The 26,221-nt window shown below is 40.2% G+C and overlaps 1 protein-coding gene across 13 annotated transcripts in view; it reads left to right on the top strand.

The window, feature by feature from the left end:
- The window catches only part of MAGI1 (membrane associated guanylate kinase, WW and PDZ domain containing 1), a 687,439-nt gene that overhangs the window by 637,372 nt on the left and 23,846 nt on the right, over positions 1–26,221 (top strand). For all 13 annotated transcript variants that reach the window (XM_044077950.1, XM_044077948.1, XM_044077957.1 and 10 more), the window contains 4 exons: positions 9,796–9,886; positions 9,970–10,027; positions 22,424–22,567; positions 24,601–24,739. In XM_044077950.1, the coding sequence (XP_043933885.1) occupies positions 9,796–9,886; positions 9,970–10,027; positions 22,424–22,567; positions 24,601–24,739 (432 nt within the window). The remainder of the gene's footprint in view (positions 1–9,795; positions 9,887–9,969; positions 10,028–22,423; positions 22,568–24,600; positions 24,740–26,221) is intronic.

The following is a 26,221-nucleotide window of genomic DNA, read 5'->3' as shown; positions in this document are numbered from 1 at the left end:
TATTCCTATTCTTATGAATCAGAAGGTTAAGAGGAGAGTACAGTTTCATATAGTTATAAATTACATTTAGAGGCTTTGGATGTTCTCAGCCATTTTGTTGCTGTTAGTATTGCACAAGGGTTACTAGGGCATCACTTTTAAGTCTAACAGACTAATCTTATCCATACGTAACAGTATTTTATGAGTTTAAATGTTTCATTTTGGTTGACTAAAACATCATATTTAAAGCTCTATATGATGTTTTATTTAATAACCTTGTGCATTCTGCTGATCTCTTTGCTGCCCTGTAGCTCTGTAGGGGTATTGTGTTAGTTAGCTGTACTTGTACATAGCTAGAAGCCGTGGGATGTGCATTTTAATTTTCTGTCACATCAAACATATCTTTAATTCACGTGAGTTTTATTGTTTCTGTTTCTTCTTGCCTGCAGGATGCTGTCTTTTCTCATCATCTCTTACCCCTCATGTTACAGACTGTAGAATACTTTATTTAGTAGACTTTTATCATCTTTTAATGTCTTAAAACTCTGTAGGGTATTGTCATTGCTTAACCAATTTCTACGCTATATGTTTTGTAGCTCTGTGGGATATTCCTTTTACTGGACTCCAATTAAATTAGGATTATTGTGGTTCTGTTGGTCCCGTCTGTTTAGTCATTTGTGATGCGTCTCTGTAGGTCATCATTTTTAAAAGTCTTTAGCATTTTTTTTTGCCATATGTATATTAACTGCACAGCTGTTCCTATTATTCCTGTAATGTAAATGATCTATAATGATAATTTCAATGTAGTCGAGACGGGGCAGAGCCATTCAAATAAGCCACTAGTAGCAATGTTAGTGTTACAATGTTACAATGTTACAATGCTGAAGTATGTCAGTATTTATATTTCTGCTGTATGGCTGCCAAACAGTTTGACAGACATGTCACTTGTAAATATTATCTGTTGCAGAACTGAACATTATAAACATTTTTGTTTGTATTAAGACATACTGACATTTAGAATAAGTATAAAATCAGAAAACATAAATGGTTTTAAATAAAATTACAAATTCAGAAGAAAGAAGTATACAGTTTTGCTATCCATTTCATACTTGTATATATTTCCTGGCATGTTTTGCAGCTGTTTTATTGTCTGATATGGGACTGTACATAAGTAACCCAAAAGTAGGCTGGTACACTGCTACTGTGTAATCAAACATTGTTTCGGATTCTGAGTTAGTTTCTGGAAGCCAGGTACACACTACAAAGTGCTTTTAGGCTTTGCATTAATTGTGTTAGAGGTGAGTTGATTCGTCAAGTGATCATTTGAACTTATTAATAAGTGTTGTCCCAGCCCCCCTTTGAACAAACCACTCTAAACACACAAAGCCATTTGACAACCTTTATTGAATATTATCATAACATGAACTTCAAACATATAGACAACATCAGTTGCCTTCATTCACAACGATCCTCAGGGCAGCGTAACAACTCACCCTGCTCGATTACATCTCAGGGCAGCGTACCTGCCCACCCTAAAACTTCCTCCACTGGGGCAGCATACCTGCTCACCCCCCACCACAAATAGGCAGCGTACCTGCTCACCTTCCATCACACAAAACCATTGGCCAAATCAAACCACATCCTTAGAGGGGGAACAGAAGAGGACAATCCTGTCCCTCTTCTCCACTTCAACCAACTAAATCTTCTTTCACCAAAAAAGGGAGGGTGGGAGGGACCAACTCACGCCAAATGTAACTACTTCCTTTAGCTCCTTACACTTAAACCCATCCTGAGTCCCACCCTTTCCCTACCTTACTTCCTTAACTACTCCAATCCCCTTTAAATACCTACATTGCCATGACTCTAATGATTAGCCAATCCCTTAATCCCTAGCCTAACTGTTCCCCAACCCCCTCCCCCTACACTTTACTCGTGGGTCCAGGACAACTTTGTTTGTCCCAAACTACATTTGTCCCAGCCCCCCTTCGAACAAACCACTCTAAACACGCAAAGGCATTTGAAGACCTTTATTGAATATTATCATAACATGAACTTCAAACGTACCTGCTCACCTTCCACCACACAAAACCATTGGCCAAGTCAAACCACATCCTTAGAGGGGAAACCGAAGAGGACGATCTTGTCCCTGTTCTCCGCCACCAGCCTGATCCCAGGCTGTTCCCTCTCCTAAACCTTAACCTGCAGTATCTCTTGTAAAAACAGCTTGAGATGCAAGTTAAACAAATCCAAACCAAATTCATTCAGATGAACTCCATCCGTTTGATACCAACCTACCTCTCCTTGCCCAAAGTCTCCATGATGAATGATATGTATCTCCGAGTTTCTTAGCTGCCTCTTCAATGTATGGTTAACAAACCTCCTGGCTCTTTCAATTGCTTTATAACTGTATACCTTCCTCCAACACAATTGAGGAATCAACTCCGACCACACATTTTGCATACCCGGGTACCCACTCTGTAATCTCCACAAATCCTGCAAAATAATCTCCGCTAAATGCTTCTTAGCCAAAATATCCAAGTCATTACCTCCCAAATGAATTATTATTATATCAGGGCACCCAATTTGCGATTCAGCTTTCTGAAATTCAAGCATCAACCTATCACAATGCATACCCCTAACCCCATGCCAAAACACAGAGCATACTAAGTAAGATAAATCCAAATTCCTTCCATCTTCCCTGATTTAAAGCACGCTTCTCAGCGCAGTGGATATACGAATGGCCCAAAATAAGTATATGCTTCCCTAAAAGAAAAAGAAAAAATATTAATAATCACAAACACTACTATCTAATATAAGATAAAAAGGCATTTGAGGATCACTTGCCTGCTCTTTTAATAACCTCAGTTGAACTACCCTGTCTAGCCAAATCCGAAGCCCTCCCAATTCTGAAAGAATGAGCTGCAAACTTCTCAGCCGGAAATCCCATGCAACCCAAAATCCTCCAAATTAAAGTAATAAACCTACTACTGGAAACTACCCTGCCATCCTTTGAACAAAACACCAACCTCTCTGAACACCCCAACCTCCTACTCCTAAATTCTGTAGTCCAAGTTACTGGGCAAAGGCAAAGGTTTCTGTCCGCTTTGAACACCACCGTACATCCCCTACCCAACTGATCCATCTTGCTTTTCTGTGTTATGATGTTGACCTCCCTCTCAGTTACTATAACATCCTTCCAACATAAGAACCTAACAATTCCGATACCCTGAAGGTGCCAAAATATAACCACGTGCATAGAGTGCCCCACATAAAGTAATCCAGCGACCCACCATGTAATAATCCTAAACCCCGCAACAAAATCTTCAATATTCCCCTTGTAATTGGCAACCGTGTATCCCTACGCTCCCCCGTCACCCACCCCCACCCTCTCAACATATGGCCTAATGTCCAGGACTTCGTAAAATCTTGCAACTCCCCCAACTTAGCAAAATTGCTAATAGCCGCCAGATCCACTTTAACTGTCTACAAAGCCTTACCTTTCTCCCAAGCAGTAGCCACATATCTCAAAAATAATTCCTCTGACCATACCCTTTCCTCGTCCGGCAATCACAAATCAAATTGATTAAAATCAAAAAGAGGCCTAATTGATTAAAATCAAAAAGAGCCCTACCCTATGCCTTCTTTGTAGAAGAAGCCCAGGAATGCTGCACCAGACGCCTGACTATCCTGTCCTAAGATTCCACACCTCCTCTGTCAGTGTTTCCAGCACCTCGACCGCCCCCGGAGCCAACCCTCGAAACCTGCAAAACTGAAAGTGGGACAAACTATCAGCAATATCATTCTTAACACCAAGCACATGTACCGCTGTAAAAGAAAAATGTATTAACAGGCTCTGCAATACCAACTTCCGCAATATCCTCAACAGCAGTTCTGCCCTAGCTGTCTTCTTTTGTAACACCTTCACCACAGCAATATTATCAGAATGAAAAACTACCCGCTTGTTCCTCAACTGCTCCTTCCACACCACCGAAGCTGCCCATATCGGCATCAGTTCTAAAAAAGCGACATCACGCCTCCATTCCTCATTCCAGTCTGGAAGCCATTGTGCTGCAAACCATCTTCCCCCGAAGTAAGCCCCCGTGCCGATTACCCCCACTGTGTTGGTAAACAATTGAAGTTCTTCCTGATCCACCCAATCCAATTGCCAAAATGAAATCCCATTAAATTGTTGCACAAAACCATCCCACAACTTCAAATCCTCCCACACTAGCCTGGTCACCCTAACCCAATGATGTTTGCTCCTACCCCCCTTTTAGCATATAAGCTAACGCCCTTCAAAACGTCCACCCCAGATGTACTGCTCGACAGGCAAAGTTCAGAAGACCCAACAGTTCCATGACTGAACCAACCTGAATCTTATTCTTGTCCAACACCCCCGTATAGTTGATCGCAGCCTCTCTATCTTATCTTGGGGTAAACTAAACAATCCCTGCTCATCTACCATTAATCCCAGGAACTCCAATGCTCTCGCTGGACCTTCCATCTTGTGCTGTGCCAAAGGTATACCCAATTCCTCACACATACTGGTAAATTCTTGCAGCCCCTGTTGAGCCCCCACCCTCCCTTCTCCTACTAACAAAAAAATCATCCAAATAATGCACCGCCTTCTGTGTTCCCACCCTCTGATTTCAAATCCAGTGTAAATGGGTACTAAATTTCTCAAATGTCGCACATGCCACGGAACAACCCATCGGCATGGCAGTGTCAAAATAGTACTTACCAAGAAATTCAAACTAACAAAAACCAAAGAAAAAAAGATGTACGAGCAAGCAACGGACTCTCCAACAATTTATTAGCCATAAGCGCTTTCACTAAAACAAGTGAATCAGCTTCTTCAAACAAGTTAAAAAATCGTAACTTCCCAGTTTAAAAATACTTGCACAGGAATTCTAAACCAATGAGCTGACAGCCCAAAAACATGATGTCATTCAACAAATTTCATTTAAAGCAGCATTAACCACGTGAAAGTGATCCATAGTCATGAAAAATGGAACAACTGCATCAGGCCACAGTGATGCAGCGTTTACGTTGACACCTCACAGCAACAGGTTCTTCCGTTTGCTTCTTGACTAAAGCGCCGTCTGTGTGGAGTCTATATGCCTTCCCCATGGTCGAGTGATGTGTAAAGACATTCTCAAATGTCGCACATGCCACAGAACAACCCATCGGCATGGCAGTGTCATAATAGTACTTACCGCCTACCTTCATGCCAAACAACTGCCAATCCTCCCTCCTAATGGGCAACAAATGAAAAGCTGATTCAATGTCAACCTTAACCAACCATTGCTCCCAAAATTCCCTGGTCACCTGCACTGCATCGTCCAAAGAGGCGTAACGCACCCTAATTTCTTCGTCCCCAATAAAATCATTCACTGACCTGGCTTCTGGAAATGAAAGATGATGAATCAATCTAAACTCCCCAGGCCATTTCTTCGGTGCTAACCACAATGGCAACACCTTGTAGCTAACAAAAGGCTGCATATCAAATGGACCCAAAAAAATGCCCTGCCTTACATTCCTTACCTACCAACTCTTCCAAAACATCCTCTTTCCCTTGCACTGAACGGAGGTTCTTACAACTCCCCCCCCAACCCCACCGTGGACTTAATAGGAAGTCCCCATTGAAACCCTTGAATGACCTCAAGTCTTAAGAATGAAATCAGGACACCAGCAATGCATATCCTCCAATACTTCCACCTTAATGGGGAATGACACCCTTCCCCCTATTGCCTGTAAAGGATCCCAGTCCCCTGGGTCCACGAAAATTGCCCCTACCTCAAGCTGTCTGTAATCCTTGAGAAGAAAGAAAATCTCCCTCTCGGCCCATTCCAGTGTTGTTCCATGAAGCAAAACCCTGCCGTCCACAGTAAGCCACGGAATGATTTCCTCCACATCTTAAGCAATTGTGTGCAAATTTGCACCCAACCCATGAACAAGTGCCATTGTTAAATGACCAACACACTCCACCTGTCTCACCCATGCTCATCCTCCTATTAAACCCACCAAAGCTGTCCATCATCATAGCCAGCCATATATCAGGATGCCGTACCTCCCACCACAGAGACTGGTCAACTGCTTTCCATTTATGGAACCGCTTATCATACCACAACCATGCGTTCCCCGGCCTCAAGCATTGTGCCTCCCAAATGGTGAGAAAATACCCCAAAAGGGGCAAAGCCAACACTCCATCCTTCTCCAGCTGCATTACCATGTAATAAATAAAGCCGACCACCCAGTTGTCCCAAGTCCTGGGTCCAAGCTTACCTGTCCTTTTCCTACCAAACGCTGCTAATGCCGCCAACAAGTCCTTGCTAGTGTCTGACTCCGCTTCCACTAACCTCTGGACCCCTTCCACATCTAGCAGCTCAAACACATCCACATACTCACCTTTCCAGATTTTTTCTTTCACCGTCCCTGAAATGTGCGGAGTTAAAATAACCGCTCTATTGTCCTGTCCCAGAGCCTAAGTAGCTATCCAGTCCCCTGGCCACAGCCCAAAATCTGATCCTACCTCTGAGCCAGTCAAGCTGTCCTTAGAGCCCAGGCCCACTCCTGCCATCTGTCCAGCTGCATACCTGGCTGCCTGTACCAACCCTCTTTGCACTCTGTCTGACACTGTTTCTCCCCTTTCCATATCCCCATCCAACAAAACCTCATCAACCACCTGCACCTCACCATCCTCACCACCTAGTTCCCCAACCATTGATAAATTAATATCATTAACTGCACCTTCACCTTGCGACTTACTGGGAACAGGAGCCTCCACTGTAACCATCTGCTTCTCCACCTGCTGCCTTTTCCCCTGGCCTGTAGTCTTCATCACAAGGCGCCATCTCTTCCTGCCTGAAGCTTGCTCTGGCTCTGTTTCGGACCTCATCACATCCTGGAGTAATTCTTCCGTTTGGGCTATGATAGCCTGCCATCGTTGTCGCAATTCTGGTAAATTAGCCAACTCACGCCAAATGTAACTACTTCCTTTAGCTCCTTATACTTAAACACATCCTGAGTCCCACCCTTTCCTTACCTCACTTCCTTAACTACTCCAATCCCCTTTAAATACCTACATTGCCATGACTCTAATGATTAACCAATCCCTTAATCCTTAGCCTAACCCCCCCACACACACTTTACACGTGGGTCCAGGACAACTTTGTTTGTCCCAAACTACATTTGTTCACTAGATGCTCTTTCAATAGGGACTGTTTGGCACAAATGGACCGACTTTCAGTGGAAACCTAAGTTAATGATCTGTCATGTATATCTTCTGTATTGTAGCACAGTCCTCTCATTGTATATATTTGTGTGCCTCTATTTTTTCCTTCCAATTTCTGTGTACTCTTTTGTTATCCAAACCATTACTTCTCTGAATGTCAAATTGCTATTAGTTGGGTGCCACAGGGATCAGTTCAGGTTTTCTCCTGTTTGGCTTGTATTTTGCAGACATCCAACTCAATATCCTAGAAATGTGATTGACTAAGTTAGCTTATGACTACAAACTATGAATTGTTACCTATTTAAACACTGATGTAAAATGCTCCAGCAAAGGCTGGATATGTACATAAATAGTTTATCAAAAACAATCTCAACCTAAATGGAAAAAAAAAGCATAGCATAGTAGCATTTGTCAGAAAACTTGCTCCCACCTCACGTGTTATAAATAGTCGTCGTCCTCAGACTGATACAGTCATAAGAGACTTGTGTACTTATGTGGGTAATTCTGTCTCACTTGGTCTCCACCATAGTCATGAAATCTTTCTATCCTGGGCCTGTTAATTTCCAAAGGAATGTCTTCAGTATCAAAAGACGTCATCCTACCACTGTATTCTTCCCTTATCAGACAGATTATTGAGTATAATGCCCCCTTTGTTGTGTACAAAACCAAGCATAGCACTCTGTGTGAAAGGCCCCAGAGATTTCTAACTGAGAAAATGAAAGGTCTTAAATCCTTCAACTTTGAGAGATTAGCACAACTTTCTTTGTACTCGGTAGCCTACATGTTACTGACAGGTGACCCGAGTCTTGTTTTTTTGAATCATGCAAGACCCAGTCCTGTTTGACCTCCTATTTCTTCACAAAGCCAGTGTCTCTACAAACACCTGCACTAAGGAGATAAATCTACACCTATAAGTAAATAAGACTTACTGGAGGGATGGGTTCCTAACTCGATATATTCCTAGCCTGTGGAGTAAGTTGCCATTCCATGTGAAACTGCTTTGGCTACTTTTAAGGCTAGTCTTGATGGCTGGATGGGTAGACACAAATTTACAGCAGGGTTATTTTGTATTGCCTTGCTTGATTTGTAAGGTCATAGTAAGAACTTCTAAATTGTTTGCTTACAGGTATTTATGGCTAGGCATCTTATGGTCCCCGTGATTGCTTGCCTTAGTATGTTCCTATCATGTTTTTTTTCTCTAGAGCTGTGGCTGAAAGGAGCCCCTGCAGAGCTGTCTACTACCCTGTTAACTCATTAACACCTATGTGGTGTAGACTGTTACACCCAGCCTACGTACATCTTTTATTCAAGATCATTTTCTGAAAAACAAGCTTAAAAGCATAAAATAAACAAATGTAAATATTTTGTGAATAATAAAAACCATTAAAACTGTACAAATAGCAATTTTATCTGAAAGAAGTATTCTTTGCAGTGATAGTAGTTGGTGTATTCATAGTCTTTTCCATAAATACTGTGACATATTATAATGCACACAAACCCCAAGTTATATTTTTTTTGTAAACCTTCACAAATTTTTCATATCTTTAAAACCGTGCAACCTAGGCATGTATTGTTAGATCATTTTTGTTTACCAGACGTAAACTTTCACAGGACAACAAGAAGTTTCTCTGTAAGTGCCTATTTATTCAATTATTTACACAAATATGAAAACATATGTTTAATTATATAATTAGCAAAACCAATGCTAGATATCTTGATGTACAACTTACAGTCCAAATATCAAAGAATGTTTTCTTCAACCATATCTAAGGTTTCACTTAATGTCATGGAACAGTTTCTAAGTCACACCATTTTTAAAGTTTTAAGTGTATATAAAAATATTGCTTACTTTCATAATTACTAGAAAACAGCTACAAATATTTCGAATATAGTGTGATATAAACCAGCATTGGCAGTGAATTGTCCTGCCTCCCACATTGATGTTTTACACCATACAGTTCACTAACATGCAGTTCTCTCAGTTATAAAAATATGAATAATTAGTGGTAAACAAAGATTAATTTCTCCACTACAGGACATCTAGACTAACAATCTTGGTGTCTTTTTATTAATACCTCCTTGCCCTTTCTAAAGCTACCTATCATTAGCTGGTAAGTCACTTAAAGAAGCCAGACCCAAAAAAGTTCTAGATGCCATAATGAGATATGGGTGTGAACTAGAAGTGTATAAAAATAAAAGGTTTTTAGGCACGAGTGAGTTAAGCATACAGATAAAGAAATGGCCTCAGGCAGCTTTATTTCACTGATGTAATTTTTAGAAATTTAGCAGCAGATTATAAAAAGAAGTGTTGAACTGAGGAATTGTTAAAAAGCTAATTTAATTATAATTGGTCGTAGCTATTATAATTGAAGCATAATGTCTGCTACTGGAGGAAGCATGTTTTCTTGCATAGATTAAGGGTCATTCTTTCCATAAAAGGGAGTATTGTTTTTGTTTACTTCTTATGTTGGTTAAATCCTTGAACTGACTTTACATGCAATGTTCCAGTGTTTTGTGTTAGCCTGCTAACGTGCATGTACCCCCTTTAAATATATGCTACTAATGACCATATTGCTTTACAGAGTCCTCCAATGCATCATTATTGACAAATGCAGAAAAGATCGCTACAATTACAACAACACACACTCCTCAGCAGACCCCACAGGAGACCAGGCAAGTAATATATTTCAAATAAAAAAAGTTGAAAGTCTTTGGAAAACAGACTTATGGTATAACCATCCCTGTTTTTCATATAGGAATAATGCAAAACCAAAACAGGAACCTCAGTTTGATTTCAAACCACCTCAGCCACAGGTAAGAGTACCATGTTACAACCGATGTATCATTTAATTTCTTTTTTGTTTAAGGAAGCATCAGAAAAAATTGTGCATGACTATGTTTGGGTATACCGTCATCTTTTGAGTGGTGTAGATTGCGTTTAACCTTATCTTGCAAATTGTACAGCAAAACAAATCATGTTCTCAGGATGGCTTTTGCTCATGAGCATGACATTTGACACAGCCTAGTAACTGTTGTGCTTCTAAATAATGCCTTTAGACTATTAATCAGCAATGCAAAACATACTATAACAATACATGTGTGTTTTAAAAGTGTGATACTTATTTTGTCGAAACAGTTATTAACTAGGTAAGTGGTCTGGTCCAGAGACCATTTTCAGCCATGACCTGAAACGTAAGACCAAGGAATCTTTTTTACAGGCAAATATGTGGCAATTACATGTTTTCAGAGGATGAAAAGTGTATTTATCTCAATAAAGGCAGTGTTAGAATGAGGGAAGGCATAACATAAGTGATATCTGCAGAATGAGAACAAGCTGAAGAAGTTATTGAAAGGAGTTGTAGCTTATATGATGTACCATAGGAGGAGAAAGGGGTATTGGAGGCTGTAGCCTAAATACATTTGTAGGAAAGGTGTGTGAAGGCAGTGTCTGTAAGATGCACACACAAGATAATGTGAGAGGTGTGTGCTGCAGCTGTATGGATATTTCATAGTCAGTTCTTTGAACTAAAGTGCGTTAGTGAATGTTTAGATTTTAGTGGGAGTGAGCTCGAGTCTTTGGAAATGTGACTGCAGTGTGTGTGTGTGTGTGTGTGTGTGTGTGTGTGTGTGTGTGTGTGTGTGTGTGTGTGTGTATTCTCTCCAAAATGGTCAATAGTTTTAGTCCTTCTAATTGAATGAAGGCTGCATTTTATATTTTTACTCTGACAAATATGGTGCAGACGTGTGCATCATACTGAACCAAGGGTGTGTTATTGTGGCCAGAGTTCGTTAACTGCAGGAGCATAACGGAATCCATCTCAGTTTGATTGTCTTATTGGAAATGTCACTTTCCAGCTTAATAAGCTGCTGGGGATGTGGAGGTAATATGTAGTCATAGAGCAGTTTTAATCATAGTATTGATGAAACAGAGCTTGCTTTTTTAGAGATATTGGCTTCAAAACAGTGTTCCCAACTTTTTCTCTGTATTGGTTACTGTGCTAGTGATATGACAGTCATATTTTAGGTCTTGTTTGTTGTGACACTTAGATATTTTAATGAGGGGATAGTCTCTGTTTGCAGATTATCCAAGCTGGCATCTCCAATTGAAAATATTAAAAAAGAAATGGTTTAACATGCTTAAAGTAGTGACAAATATTACTTTCAAATCACAACTTCTACCAGTACATGCAAATTGCAGTCTGTAAATATGTAACTTACAGGGCACAGTAGTGAGAGAGGTTTTGGAATTGTAGATGTTCCCAGAACACTCCTGATTAAAATAAAAATATCACCTCTCCACAAACATATTCTGTATACATCATCTTAAGGAGTGGATATCCGTGGTACTGCATCTCTACACCTTAGATAAAGTTTGTAGTTGATAAAATACAACAAAATATGCATAGTGTAATTGCAATAATCATTGTCACATAGGTGAGAGTTCTGATAGATTAATTCACACCTGGTCAGAGTGTTTTGTCACTTTGTCTTCACCCCTGTGAACAAAACTTAACAGATGTGTGAGTAAACCACACCATAACCACCATCTTTGACTTGGATTGTTGCTGTCAGAGCATATATTATGCCTGATATTGTGCATGGCCTTAATAGTTGTACTATAGTGAGTTGGAAGCTAGTCTGTATTGCATAACTATAGCTGTGTTATTTCACATTACAGATCAGTCATTTCCTTAGCTAGTGGAACTGTAGCCATGCTTATTATAGATTTGATACCAGAGGATGTTGTAAATGGAGGAAATATATAAGCAAGCAGTAATGCCTGACAGAGTGGGCATTACAGAAAATAGCAGGTCGCCTAAGGGTGTTGTGAGGCCTGTAGCTGCAGGCAGAGATCATACACAGTGACCCTTCTCACCCTAGGAAGGAACATTATTTCTGTATAATGTCCAACCTGTGAGGCATTTTTGTGCTTAAAATATGAGGTTATCTGTTAAACGTGGTTACACTTATTTAATTATTACATATTTGTTTTATTATTAATTTGATGTAAAGTAGTTCCTTCACAAAAGGTATGAAAGTTGTTATAGGATATGTAACTTTTGTCGGTGGAAGCACTTTAGATGAAAGATGAAAACTATATGCATTGATGTTCTTCGTGTTTCACTGTTACAGTCATTACATTTGGGTAATCTGCTGGCAGGTTGCCGTCAGTCGGCCTGATTAACAAAGTCTTGGGTCCTGCGTCGGTTGCTGTCCCTTCTTCCATGACGTCAGGTCATCAGGGATATAAAATATGCAGCCGATGCCATTACATCAGTCTTTCTTGCTGTGTGGTGCCCGAAGCAGAAGCAGTTCACAAGTGCCGGTCGGCCTACTCCTGAAATTTTAGTTTTCGAGTTTCAGAACCGAAGTCTTCAACTAAAAGCTAAGTACCCCGTTGGGGAAACTTTTTCTTGCTCCTTACCAATGTCAGTAAAAGTTAATAATTGTATTACTCGTGGGAAGGAAATACCTCATAAGGATTTTAATTTGTATTGTATTCCTTGCCTAGGCCCTGACCACGACGTACCTTGCTGTCGGTTTTGTGCTTTATTTAATCAACACACTATCCGTTGTTGGTACATTTTTGCTTCTAAATATTTCGGTTCTCGGTTTAATTATCCAGAAATTATGTCGGTTAGCCATCCGACTACCGGAATACCGAAAAAACGCAAAGAAAAAGACAGAGACAGACCGTTGAGGTCAAAACTGCAGACGACGCTTCTCCTAAGGCAGTCGCCAATTCCCAGGTACTCAGTGAGGCGCTGTCGCAGGCCCTGATACCCGCTACTTCTGATTCGCAGGCCTCTACTGAGACCCATTCAGAGTCCGTAATGCCGCAAGTTGCTTCACCTATGGAACCCGCAAATGTCTCTATCTTGGATGGGTCTTGAGCCGCTGTGCAAGCACCAACTTCTGAAGGTGTATTCAAGCCTACAGACTTGCATATTAAACTGACTCCACCTTCAATACTAAGGCCTAAATCTCGATCTATGTCTAAAAAACCAACACCCAGGCCACATGTTCAGGCCCCTATGCCTAAAAAAACAAATGATCAAAATGGCTGAAGATTTATTTACTCTAATCAGGGGTAGTCAACCCCCCCCCCCCTTCTAAGAGGCCTAGGGCTGAACTTGAGTATGAATCTTCTGAACAGGACTCTTTCTTCTGACTCTTCTAACAACCTGGATTTGTCCATACCTACTTATGAGGATTCTGATGCAGAGAATTCCATTCCCTCTGCTTCTCCCCCTGAGGATTTTTCTTTTGGGGAAACTTTACATACCTTAAGGGAGCATTTCCATTGGGAAAGTCAGGAATTTTCTGAATCCAAAAAGAGGCTTAGGGCTTTCCTTCTTCTTCCTCAGCATAGACCTTTGGCTATACCTCCTGTACTAGACATTGTTGATGATGTGTTCTCGGAATCCAGTATGGCCCCTGTTTCCCTGCCTCCAGACCCTAGTAAACCAGACAGATGCTACAAGGTTCCGGAGTCCCACAAATTCCTTTTCAAAAATCCTGTTGCGGACCCAGAAACCATTTCTCAGGGGCCCAAGGGCATTAAGGCTTCTACTGCTAAAAATCCTACCTCTTCTGTTAGAGACTCCAGGGCGCTGGATAGATGGGGTAAAAAGGTTTATACTTCTGCAGCCTTGGCAATCAGGGCTTTAAACTGTCAATTACATATGCTAAAATATCAACAGCATATTATGGGACTGCTTAAACAGAAAATGATGTTGATTTCTGACTGTATGGAAAATAAAGATTTACAGGATGTATTGCATTCAGCTGAACAAGTTGGAAAACATACTTTGCAATGTGGTTTTGATTCTTTAGAGGCCTCTTGCAGGGCTGCTGTTACTGGGTCTGTGCTTAGAAGGCATGCTTGGCTTAAGGAACAATCTCTGCCTGATCATGTTAAAGCAAAACTGTTGGATGCTCCTTTGCATCGGGACTGTCTGTTTGGCAATAAGGCTGAAGAAGTTCTAAAAAAGATGGAAGATAAAGCTAAATCTATGCAAACTGTGAAATATTTCCTACAAGTACAACCTCCAAGATTTAGCAGGCACTGGCCTACTAAGAACTGGTCCTTTCCACCTCCTTCCAGAGCCACTCAAGCCAAACCCAGACACTCCAAAAGCACCAGGTTTCAGTCCCAAGGGACTCTCAGAACTAAGCAATGGGGTGCTTCCACTTCCAAATCTGGAAATAACAAGACACCACCCTATGGTAAACAGTCTCAATGACTTCCCTTTAAAATTACCAAGCACTTTCAGCCGCCCCTTTGGGGGGGGGGGGACTGGCTCTACATGCAAAAAACTGGCAACTTATAACCCAGGACAAATGGGTTTTAAATATAGTGTCCCAGGGATACAGATTTCATTGCCACATGTTGCCAACTCCAAACGGGTGGCCAGACCTGCCCCCAAATCAGTGGGCAGAGGCTCAGAAACAAGTACTTTGCCTCCTAAACATGGGGGCTATTCAACCGGTGCCAGAAGAGGAAAAGGGACAAGGTTTCCATTCCAGACTTTTTCTGGTACCCAGAAAAGACAAATCATGGCATCCAATTCTGGACCTGTCTACTCTAAATACCTTTCTGGACATTCCAGAATTCAAGATGCTGACTCTTCACGAGTTACTTTCTATGCTAGGCAAGGATGCCTGGTTGGCAACTCTAGATTTAAAGAGGCTTACCTGCATATCCCAATCAGGGAATCTTGCAGAAGATGCCTCCGCTTCAAAGCAGGCTACTTGCATTATCAGTTCTCTGCACTGCCCTTTGGCTTGTCTACTGTGCCCAGGGTATTCACAAAGTGCCTGGCTTCTGTAATTGCATTTTGCAGGCAAAGAAATATTCAAATATATCCATACCTGGACGATTGTCTAATTCAGGCAGAAAACATGGCCACTCTTCTAAAACATCTGGCATTTGTAAAAAGGGTTCTAACTTGTCTAGGGTACACCATAAACAAAAATAAATCACAACTGGTACCCTCTCAAAAAATTACATTCCTGGGAGCAAGCTTGAATACAACTGCCCAGATGGCTTTCCTTATGCCAGAAAAGCAAGTTCATTTGGTGACTTACTTCAAACAGGTGGCCACAAAAAACATGCTATCTGCAAGGCAAAAACTGCAAGCCTTGGGGTTCCTGGCCTCCTGCATTCTTCTAATTCCATATGCAAGACTGCATATGAGGAAAACTTCAGTGGTACTTAAAAAGTTTATAGAGTCAACATTGTCACAGCCTGGAAACAATGATTCCTATCATACTTTGCCTGCGCCAAGAATTCCTATGGTGGGCAGAGGCCTGCCACCAAAACAAGGGACTGCCATTCACACCACCCCCTGCCACCCAAACCCTAACTACAGATGCATCAGACTATGGATGAGGGGTCATCTGGCAGGGAAGTGCATTCAGGGCAAATGGAGCCCAAATCAAGTGCACCTTCATATCAATCAAAGAGAAATGCTAGCCATACAGAATGCTCTGACAGCCTTCAAGGACTACCTCCATCCAGGACAACTAATGGTAAAGATGGACAACACCACGGTTATGTGGTACATAAACAAGCAGGGGGTACACATTCCTACCCCCTCTGCAGACTAGCCATGGCATTGTGGAACATGGCCTTGAGCTACCAAGTTCAACTACAAGCTCAATTCCTTCCAGGAAAGCTGAATATTCTGGCAGATGAACTAAGCAGAAGTCTCATGGATCCACACGAATGGAAACTGGAACCACGGATTTTCAACATGTTGACACACAAATGGAGGAGCCCAGGCATAGATCTTTTTGCCTCACCCCAGATCTACCAGTTGGACAAATTTTGCACAAGAACTCCTCACAAAAAAGCATGGAAAGTGGATGCTCTGTCCTTCAGCTGGAAAAACCTATCAGTCTATGCCTTTCCCCCTCTGCCTCTGCTCTCCAAAGTTCTACTAAAAGTCAAACAGGACAAACCAAAAATTATTTTTATTGCTACAGACTGGCCATGCCAACACTGGTACCCACTCCTGTGCAGTGTGTTACAAATTTCTCCATGGCACCTGCCTCAGACACCTAGACACCTTCCTTGCTGTCTCAGCAGGAGAACCTAATTCTGCACCCTCAGCTCCAAACACTGAATATTGCAGCTTGGCTCATCATTTAAATTCCCCCTTAACATCCCTCAGCAAACCTGTAATGGATGTCATTTTGGAGGCGAGAAGACCTAGTACTAGAAAATCTTATGCTGACAAATGGAAAAGATTCTGTGCCTGGAATCAATCTCAAGGGATGAGCACAGCAGCACCCACTTTAACTCAGATTTTGCAATACTTAACTGAGATGCTTCACAAGGGCCTGTCTTTTTCCTCCATTAAAATCCTTGCCTCAGCCATTTCAGCTCATTACAACACAGAACCCCCCCCCCCCTTCTCACATCCTCTGCTAAAGCAGTATCTCAGAGGGGCCAAAAACTTGAGACCACCCAGGAGAGCTCCAACCCCTGCCTGGGACCTTAACTTTGTATTGGAGAAACTCACTCTACCTCCTTTCGAGCCAGCTGCTACTGCAGACTTAACATTTCTTTCCTGGAAAACAGCCTTCCTTTTAGCAATCACTTCGGCTAGAAGGATATCTGAATTACAGGCCCTTATGGCAGTGGAGCCTTTCATCATCTTTCATGCGGACAGGGTGTCACTCAGGACCAATCCATCCTTCATGCCCAAGGTGGTATCCAGTGTGGCTCTTAATCAGTCCATTCATTTGCCAACTTTCTTTCTCAATCCACAGAACAAGGGGGAGCGGATTCTGCATTCTTTGGATATACACAGACAACTTAGATTCTACTTGGACAGGACTAAATCTCGAAGAAAATCTGAACTGCTGCTGGTAGCATTTGCTGCAGGGGCAGAGGGGAAGGCTATTTCAAAACAAACCATTTCTAAATGGATAAGCCATTGTATTAATTTCTGCTATAAGCACCATGGAAAACCTATCCCCCAGGGGATCAGATCTCATTCCACCAGGGCTGCGTCTACTTCTACAGCCTTTCTCAGAGGTGTTCCTACCAGGGATATATATTCTAGAAGCTGCTACCTGGAGTTCAGTTCATACTTTCACCAAGCATTATCACTTACCAATTTTCTCTAAATCCAGAGCTGGCTTTGCCACTGCTGTTTTGCAGGGCCTTATAGCTGATCCTAATGCTGTATAAATCCATCCTCCCAACCATAGCTTTGGGAATCTACCCAAATGTAATGACTGCAACAGTGAAACAAGAAGAACATAGTACAGTTGTGTACACTTACCATAAATGTAGATGTTCGAGTGTATTCACTGTTGCAGTCCTGGTTACCCTCCCTCCAGCCCCCTGTTTTTCTCTTACTATACCTCTACTTTCTTTTACTATGCTTAAAAGCCTTTTTGGTGTATTTGCTTTTGTTTGGAGGTATATTTTTGTGTTTTTAATTACTTATATATATATTTTGCTCCCCATTTGGGGGGCACCTGACATCTGGGGCAAGAAAACCTGATGTAATGGCATTGGCTGCATGTTTTATACCCCTGACGACCTGACGTCATGGAAGAAGGGACAGAAACTGACGCAGGACCCAAGACTTTGTTAATCAGGCCGACTGAGGGCAACCTGCCAGCAGATTACCAAAATGTAATGACTGCAACAGTGAATACACTCGAACATCTACATTTATGGTAAGTGTACACAACTGTACTTTTTAGCTGGTAGCTTGTTTGCCTAATCACTTTGATTGCGGTGGTGGTTAAATAATAAAAAAAATAGCTTCCTCTGCCACCAGAATGGCAAATCCTCACTGTCAAAGTGGTTCTGGATGGATATGTCTGATTAGCTTAAGGAAAAAACCTCAAGGGGGGTCTTTTGAAGCACTATTAAATTATTCCAGGGTCTATGGAACACTAAGGTCTGCTAACTAGGGGCACCCACAACACACACATAAGGTAGAAGCAGTATTCAGAATGGGCAAGGTGAATAGCGTAGCAAATAGCTTACAGACAGGAGTAAGAAAATCCACTTAAATGAAGAAAAGATGCAAGTCCAGAGAAACCAAGTAGTACAAACTAAACAGGGCTTATAACCTCTCATCTGGCCCTTTCTGGTGTAGATAATTTCAGATCAGGTCACTGCAAGTCCAACTTCTAGATATGACTCTGATCACATATTCCTAATTTTCCTTATATCAAGGCACAACTGAAATAAACCAACTAATAATTTATAAGGATGTAAAGGCAAACTGTATATGTTGTAAAAATGCAGTAGCAAACACCATTTTGCTACCATGGCAGCCACATTTATTAGCAGGATAGCATATATATGGGCACTCCAAAGCTAAAATATTAAATTCTACACACACACACACACACATTTTTTTTATTACCTTGCTGTTTCATATTCGTGATATCTTCTTTTGATTAAAACCATGTTGCAATCTAGGAATATGGCAACAATTAGCAATTTATAGCAAGATGGTGCCAAAGTGTGTTTTTTTTTTTTTTTGTGTGCACATTGGCACATCAATTTTCCACCATACATAGGTAATCTTATTATGACTGATTAGGAAAAGCTTTTAGGTGAAATAAGAAGTTGGTATTGTTTTTACATCTGTATAACAAAGATGTGTTGCAAATTTGTGGAAACTGCTAACAAGTTAGTAGTCAGAAAGGTGTATATCATTTGCTCATTTGACTGCACAAGCACCTATTGCAAGCCTTTTTAAAGAAGTAGCAAAGTAACCTGTAGAATCCCCTACATTACAGAGGAGTGTGGAACATCTGTGTATTGGTGGAGGGGTGCTCATTGTTTATTAGTAGTGGCTTATTTCTTTGTGAGGGCAGCACGTGGTTGCAGTGAGTAGTACTGCCACCTCACCGTAAGGGTTGCTGTGGTTTAATTCTCGATTGGTGGACATCTGTGCAAAGGCTGCAAATGCTCCCTTTCCTTGTGGGTTTCTTCTGGGTTCCAGTTTCTTCCCACCTTCCAAAAATTAGTGGTGAGTGGATGGGTAAATTTAAGTTGTTAAATGTGCATGCAGAGTATCTATGATATAAGAAAAAGATTTGGCAATCTATTTCTGTTATCAGATGGTGACAGCTATTCATGGGGTGACATAAGAAACTTTGAGAACTTTGGATGGATTGTATATTTCCTTAGCTGCAGTGGCATATTTAGAAATTCTGCAGCACTCTTGTTGCTTAAGATTTCCCCTTGCTACAGTGTTATACATTACTTTAAAATTGACATAGTAAACTACTGTTTTGACTGTACAGGACATCATTACTCAGCAGTACATCCTGTATTATGAAGATAAGGCCACACTCTCCTGAGAAATGTCAAAAAATGCTATGTATTTGCTGTATTGTGTGAAATAAGGAAGTGGATGAAAGAGTATTTACAAATAATATTAAAAATCGGGTCTTTATTAGTTTGTCGCAATGCAATTGCAGTGAACACTGAGTCATCGACCCTCATTCAGTGAAAATCATTTCAGTAATTCACTGAATTTGCAAAGAGCAAGACAATACTTGCCCTACAGCACTTAAATTGAACGCACCCAAGTGAGGGGCTTCACCCCCTACACCCCTCCAACTGTATATATCAACTCCGAGATCGCACTACAGTGGAAAAAAGGGCAAAGTTGTGCTGTAGGGCAAGTACTTGCTCTTGGTAAATTCAGCAAATTGCTGAAATGATCTTTGCTTAATGAGGGACGACGATATGGTGTTCACTGCAATTGTGTTGCGACAAACTGATATAGACTCTAGAAATCATGTATGGTTTTATTGTGTTCTCTGCTATATACCTATTAGCTTGTGGGGAGGAAAAGTATTAAAATGTGTTCAATATCCAGTCCATCTGTAACCATAGCGCATTATCTAGTTTTCTATTGCTCTGACTTTTTAACTGCTGTGTTAATGTTGATAAGTAAATTCCAGTTGTTTTTCAGTGGGAAGTGCTCATTGAGATAGCTGGTCTTTCAGCTGGGCCCGCATCTCTGAAAGGAAATCATTCCCTGGTTACTGTGTAATTTGCTTATATATAATATTCAAAGGCTACATCTTTAGTACATGTCCTTTTCATGATACATTTTGAACTTCACATGCACTTTGCTGATTGCCAGACTGACCCATATATGAGGCCCACTTAAGAGGAGCTAAGCAGCTAGAGAGGTTCACATCTCTCTGCTGGAAATCACAGTGGGCAGCTGCTTGATTTATTGTGTGTCCTGCAGAGTGGGACAGCTACTAATGTAGCCTGAATGAGCTCTGCTCTTGTACTATGCTTGACCTCATGTATGTAGTCTTCGTTACAAGTGGCCATTTTTTGCTGACTGTATACATGTTGGAAACAAATCTCAGGGGACAGACTGCATGAACAGAGGCTTTGCGATTCATTATACACCTCCATCCTGACACCGATACCTTGACTCTTGCAAGTTTTGAAAAGATCGACACTAGGAGAGTTCATTGAATTATGGACCCTTTAAATGGTGGAAGTCAGAGAGTGCAGAACAAGTTAAAGTAAAAGAAAAGAAGACCACCTACAGGAAGAGTGATTTGCAGTGTCATGGGTCTTCATAGTAAAACAAGTCATCACCTTAATACACTATTTCACACTCATCAAAATTATAACTGTAATTCATTTTTTTAAAATACATTTTTTTGGTCTCCCCCAAGACATCATATAACTGGCCCGTCTTCCAGTTCCCTATCTGCTACTCCCCCCCACCCAGGCTTACTCTGATCCTGATGTGACCAGCTCTGGATCCTAAGGCTACCCAGGGGGGGCTTGGTTATCTTGCTTTCCACCCCGGTGGTGTGGATTCTTTTTATTTATATGCCCTACCCATTTCCCTGACTTGTCTCCCATGTTCATTCAATGGCAACTCCCCTGTTTGATCCATGCTTCCCCCAAGGGAGCATCATCAACAATTTACTTCCCACCCAGGACAGGCAGACTAACTGAACCCAAGTTGACTGGGCCATAGTTAGGGCTTTATTCCTATGTGTCACCGAAGTGTCTTTCCATAATTCTTCATAGTGCAAAACAAATGCTCTTCTAAGGTAATAAAAGACTTTAACTTTTCTTCATTTCATATAACTTTAAAAAGCTTGTTCTGGTTAAGGAATTATAGGATTAGATATAATGTAAGCCATAAGCAGTTGCTCATGTGAAACAGGATGTGCATTAATTTTTTTTTAAATCGTGGATGGGCAGCTAGCAATTATCCATTTTACACTGTGGCCTGTGCAGAAATGCTCAGTCTCAAGCATGCAATATGACATAGTTTAGAATCAGCAGAAGTCAAAGTTATGTTTCCAAATAAAGATTTTCCTTGTAGCCACAAGTATAAAAATAATGAAGAACTTGGATCAGAAGGAGTGATTCCTGCTTTCCTGATCTGTTTGGTACATACCTGTAAGCTGAGCTCTGAATTTGTAAAAGGTTGTGTGTGTACCATGCTTGCAAGTTAATCTGATGTAATTAGTTTGGATTCTATATGACCTGCATAAAAAAGTCTCTTGTGTGGATTTCACTGAGTTGAAGACATCTTTTCGCAACTTAATTAACTTTATAGTTTGCAAAGCTATGTATTTCTGGGCGATTAATAGTATACTGTAGCTGCTCATAATAACTTCAGTATAATTTTCTTATAAATTTGTTTTGTCCCATGAGGAGCAGATAGTCCATAGTTCTCTTCATTGTAAAAATCTTTCACCAAGTGCCATTCCATCAGCCACAAATGTCCAAAGGGATACTCAAAAAGAAAGAAAATATGTGTTTTATGTGGTTGTATTGCCCTTTGAACCACCACTCTTTTTTTTTTTTTGGGGGGGGGGTCTTTGAACCCTGACCAAGATTAATCTACCATACAATGCAGGGTAATCAAGTTAGGACAGCACTATGATATGTCTTAGAGAGTAGCCCCTTGATTTACATTCTACAACTGTCACACCAGAGGAATTGCTCTCTGCTTGCAAAAATATGGCCACTGTAAATGTGAATTTGTTTACAAGCAGCTACTTCCACAAAGCAGTTTTATGTCTGTAATCCAAGTTTATCATGGAAGGTGTATGGTCTGTATAGAAAATGCTGATAAACTAGTGGGGTAAAAAAAAGGTCTGTTTTCCATTTTTCCATTTTATTCAATATTATTAGAGCATTGTTTGAATTTTTTTTAATGGCAGGAGTCAGAGTATTACACGGTGGAACTAGAAAGAGGGCAAAAAGGCTTTGGATTCAGTTTACGAGGTGGACGAGAGTATAACATGGACTTGTATGTCTTAAGATTAGCAGAGGATGGCCCTGCTGAAAGATGTGGAAAGATGAGGGTATGTATGCCTTTTGCTTCTGGGAGAAAATTTTTGGAATTAATATCTTGTAATAATGCAATATTGAAATCCTTCAGTGGTGTATTGCCTGTGTCATTACACTAACATGTTTTTCTTGCAGCATAATTCACTTATCAAATGGCAAAACTAAGTGTAGTTCAAAATGTTCTTTTAATACTAAGTTGTGAAACCATTAACCCAGGAGTGTGTGCATACCTAAGACGTTTCCCCAATAAAAGTAGTCATAGTTTTTATTAATATACAAGTTTTCATCCATGAGAAGCAGAGTGTTTCCCTAACCCATTTCAATCATAATTCGGACCAGTGGAGGGGGGAATCAGAAGTTATGCCTTGGTGTGGTACCTATGTCTTTAGTAGAAAGAAGCAGCCTGTAATTGCTTGACCACCCATACCCAAGCTTTCATGTACCCCTTAAAGTAACCCTAGGGTATCAAAACTTGGTATGGCTAGGCTTACAAAGCCCCTGTGGTCATTAGACTTGTAATCACTTTTTAACCTATAAGTAGCTCTGTTTGTAGGTTTGTGCGGGTGCAACTGACATGCTTTCTGTTGTGGTAAATATATTTTGCAGAATCTCTGTGTACTAGCTGGATGCCGTGATGAGTCTTTAGTTAAATTATAGATACAGTACCATAAGCTAGAGTCATGGAACAACTAACCTTTTACATGCCATATGACTAAAACCTATGTAAAGTCACACTGTTAGCTGTGCTGGGATGCTTTTCCATTCTGTTACCAATACTCTACAGTGCCCTGATAAGTGTTTCCTTTTATACACATGCAGCATGCAGGTGGTGAAATACAGCTTTGCCCACTGGGTATTGTGCTTTATTATGAGGGCAGTTACAGTAAGAACAATCGTATTAATCTGATGTCAGCTATAGTATTAAGTTGTAAGTATTTGTTTACAAAATTTCCAAATAATACACTCATAGTGCACAGACACATTATTTAGGTAGTACCATTCAGAAAACTACAAGTTTGCTGTTGGTACTATGTAAAGTACTTAGGATCTAAGTAATGATGCTTTATTAGTAAAATATACAATGCAGGGTAAGCTTTTGAAGTTCATTGCCAATTTTTCTTATAGCTTCAGAAAAATTTACAATCTAAAGCTAATACATTTTTTAAAAAAGTATGTTACATTATTCTTTTCTTTTCTTGTTTGCTTTTTTTTTCTCCCTGTATCACTGACATTTTCCAGCTCTGTCAGTTCCCTTATTGTTCTGTCCTATCAAGTCCCCGAAAACCATGGTGGCACCCTTCTTTAAGACAATCTCCATTCCAGAAGAGCCCATACACATGGCAAGAGGTTGTCCAGTTTCCTCCATGTGCTAAAAGTAGGACTGAGCCAGGAGAGAAGCCATCATATGGGGCCTCTTAAGAGATTGCCTCCTTTATGTCTTACCTCCCACTTAAGTGCAAGGCTGGCATCAACATGTGCGCATGCAGTTGCACCAAGAGAGCAGTGTCTCCACATATGTAGTAATGTGGCATAACTGGCCATTTCTCAAAAGCAAGATGTGAAAGAACAAGTAAGCACAGTGGGAAGGTGACAGGAGCAGTAGCTAAAGGTCATTGCACAGACCGTTTTTCTTTAGTAGGATGCATGCATTAGACAACCTTTTTTAAAGATGCCATTCCTTCAAAAAGATGAAGAAAACTAAGAATGCATGGAATAAATTTAATGCAATATTCGGGGATAAGATGAATCAAGCTATTCCTTACCTAGAATCTTCTGCATATTGATTTTATGAAAAAGGTGTCATAACTTAATGATCAAATGGTTATTTGTTGTTAAAGTTTCTTGGCTTTGTTTATTAACATAAAGCCAGATCAGTAGCTGAATGAGACATATAGGAAGGGACAGATATCCGGAGAATGGAGATTTAGTTTAGATTTGAATTTCACATATCATGCCAGTATTTATTTGCTGTAAATGTACATGTTTATTGATTATGAAATACTAATCAGGTTTTTATTTTACTTTTCCCCATTCATTGTATCAACAGATTGGAGATGAAATTCTTGAAATCAATGGTGAAAGCACAAAGAACATGATGCATTCCCGTGCCATAGAACTAATCAAAAATGGTGGCCATAGAGTGTGCTTGCTGTTAAAATGTGGAGATGGTACCGTGCCAGAATATGGTGGGTTAAACTATGAAACTAGTCATTTCTTCCATACCATGACTCCATGAAAGATTTCTCTCAGGAACTGAAGCTGCGCACTTCTCTTTCTCAACTTGACTCGTCACCCCCACTTTTCGTTCTGTCTGTATTGTACCGAACATTCTTCACCTTCCATTCTGTACCCGTTTTCATGCATCACCATTAACTGTGAGGCATTTCTCATCTGTTCTGTTTCCACATTCTGGGGTTAAGTATAAGGACAGTTATTTTAGCTTAATTTAAGATGTGCAAAACGTATTAAAAGTTAAAGATAATTTATTGTTCTGTGCCAAATGAAACATGAATTTTAGAAATAAATTAACAGATTGTTGCAAAGTGAGTATGTGCTTGATTTCAGTTATTGATAGTGGCAGTTTATCACAGGGGATAAGACTGTGTGAGCTGCTGTGAAGCTATTTTCTGTGGGTCATGGGTTTGATTCTCACAGTTCTACTTGAAAATTGTGTTAACCTGGGCAAGTTGCTTAACCAGCACAGCTGTGCCTAGTGGACTTAATTTGTCAACAAATATGCTTAAAAAAATAAGTAAATGTCTTTTGCTTGATGTGTGTTACAAGTAATTTTTGAAGAAAAAATGACATGCCATTGTACTGCTGTTTAGACCAGAATAGTAATTGAAGTGGCAGCATATCTTTTTATATGTAAATTATACAGGCATTTCTTAGGTTGTAGATCACATAAGTAGTACTATAACTGTTCTTGTTCTGCTAGCTATGTCTGCTTCCATTGCACCAATTTGGCTGTGAGCTATCAAATTACCTGGTAATCTAAAGAATATGTTTTCCCAGTCTTTCATAAGCAAGCGTGGTCCTATTCCACATGATTTGCAGTGCTAAAATAGTATAGCTGTCATGAATAGAGTTTAAATTCAGTCAATGACATTTGAATCCATGCAAAATTGATGAAAATGCGTCCATGGCTAAAGAAGAGTATACAGATGAGTAGTCCTGTGTGTATGGTGTCTGAGATATTTTGGTTTCAGGCAATAGTCTATTTCTTGCTGCTTTGATTGATTAACAGAACTAAGATAAAACAATGTTCTGTTTATATATAAATTTGAGGCAGTTAACTTTAAGTAATTAACCTCACTATTTCCTGTTAATTGTTTCTTATGAATGTGTCTGACTTTGTTGCAGTTTAGTTTCAAATAAATATTTTGAGTTGAATTTCTGATATAATTAGCATTTAGATCTGCCTGCAATTTGTAATTCTTGTTGCTACCAGTGTGATATAGACTAATTAGATCATTTTCATTTACTTGTTAATCTAATTAAGAAATTTTAAAAGATTTATTTCACCAAGGAATGGCTTTTGCAACTTGAGAAAGAAATCCCATCTGAAATTGATGAGGCAGATAGAGACTTTGATATACATATATTTTAAACATAAAATGTTGCACCTCTTCTATTATGCACTATACTTTTTCTGTTGTGGTCCATGT

Source organism: Protopterus annectens, chromosome 7.part0 (genome assembly GCF_019279795.1).
Source record: "Protopterus annectens isolate FY-2018-M chromosome 7.part0, PAN1.0, whole genome shotgun sequence".
Taxonomy (NCBI): domain Eukaryota; kingdom Metazoa; phylum Chordata; order Ceratodontiformes; family Protopteridae; genus Protopterus; species Protopterus annectens.
This window is presented reverse-complemented; position numbering and strand designations above follow the sequence as displayed.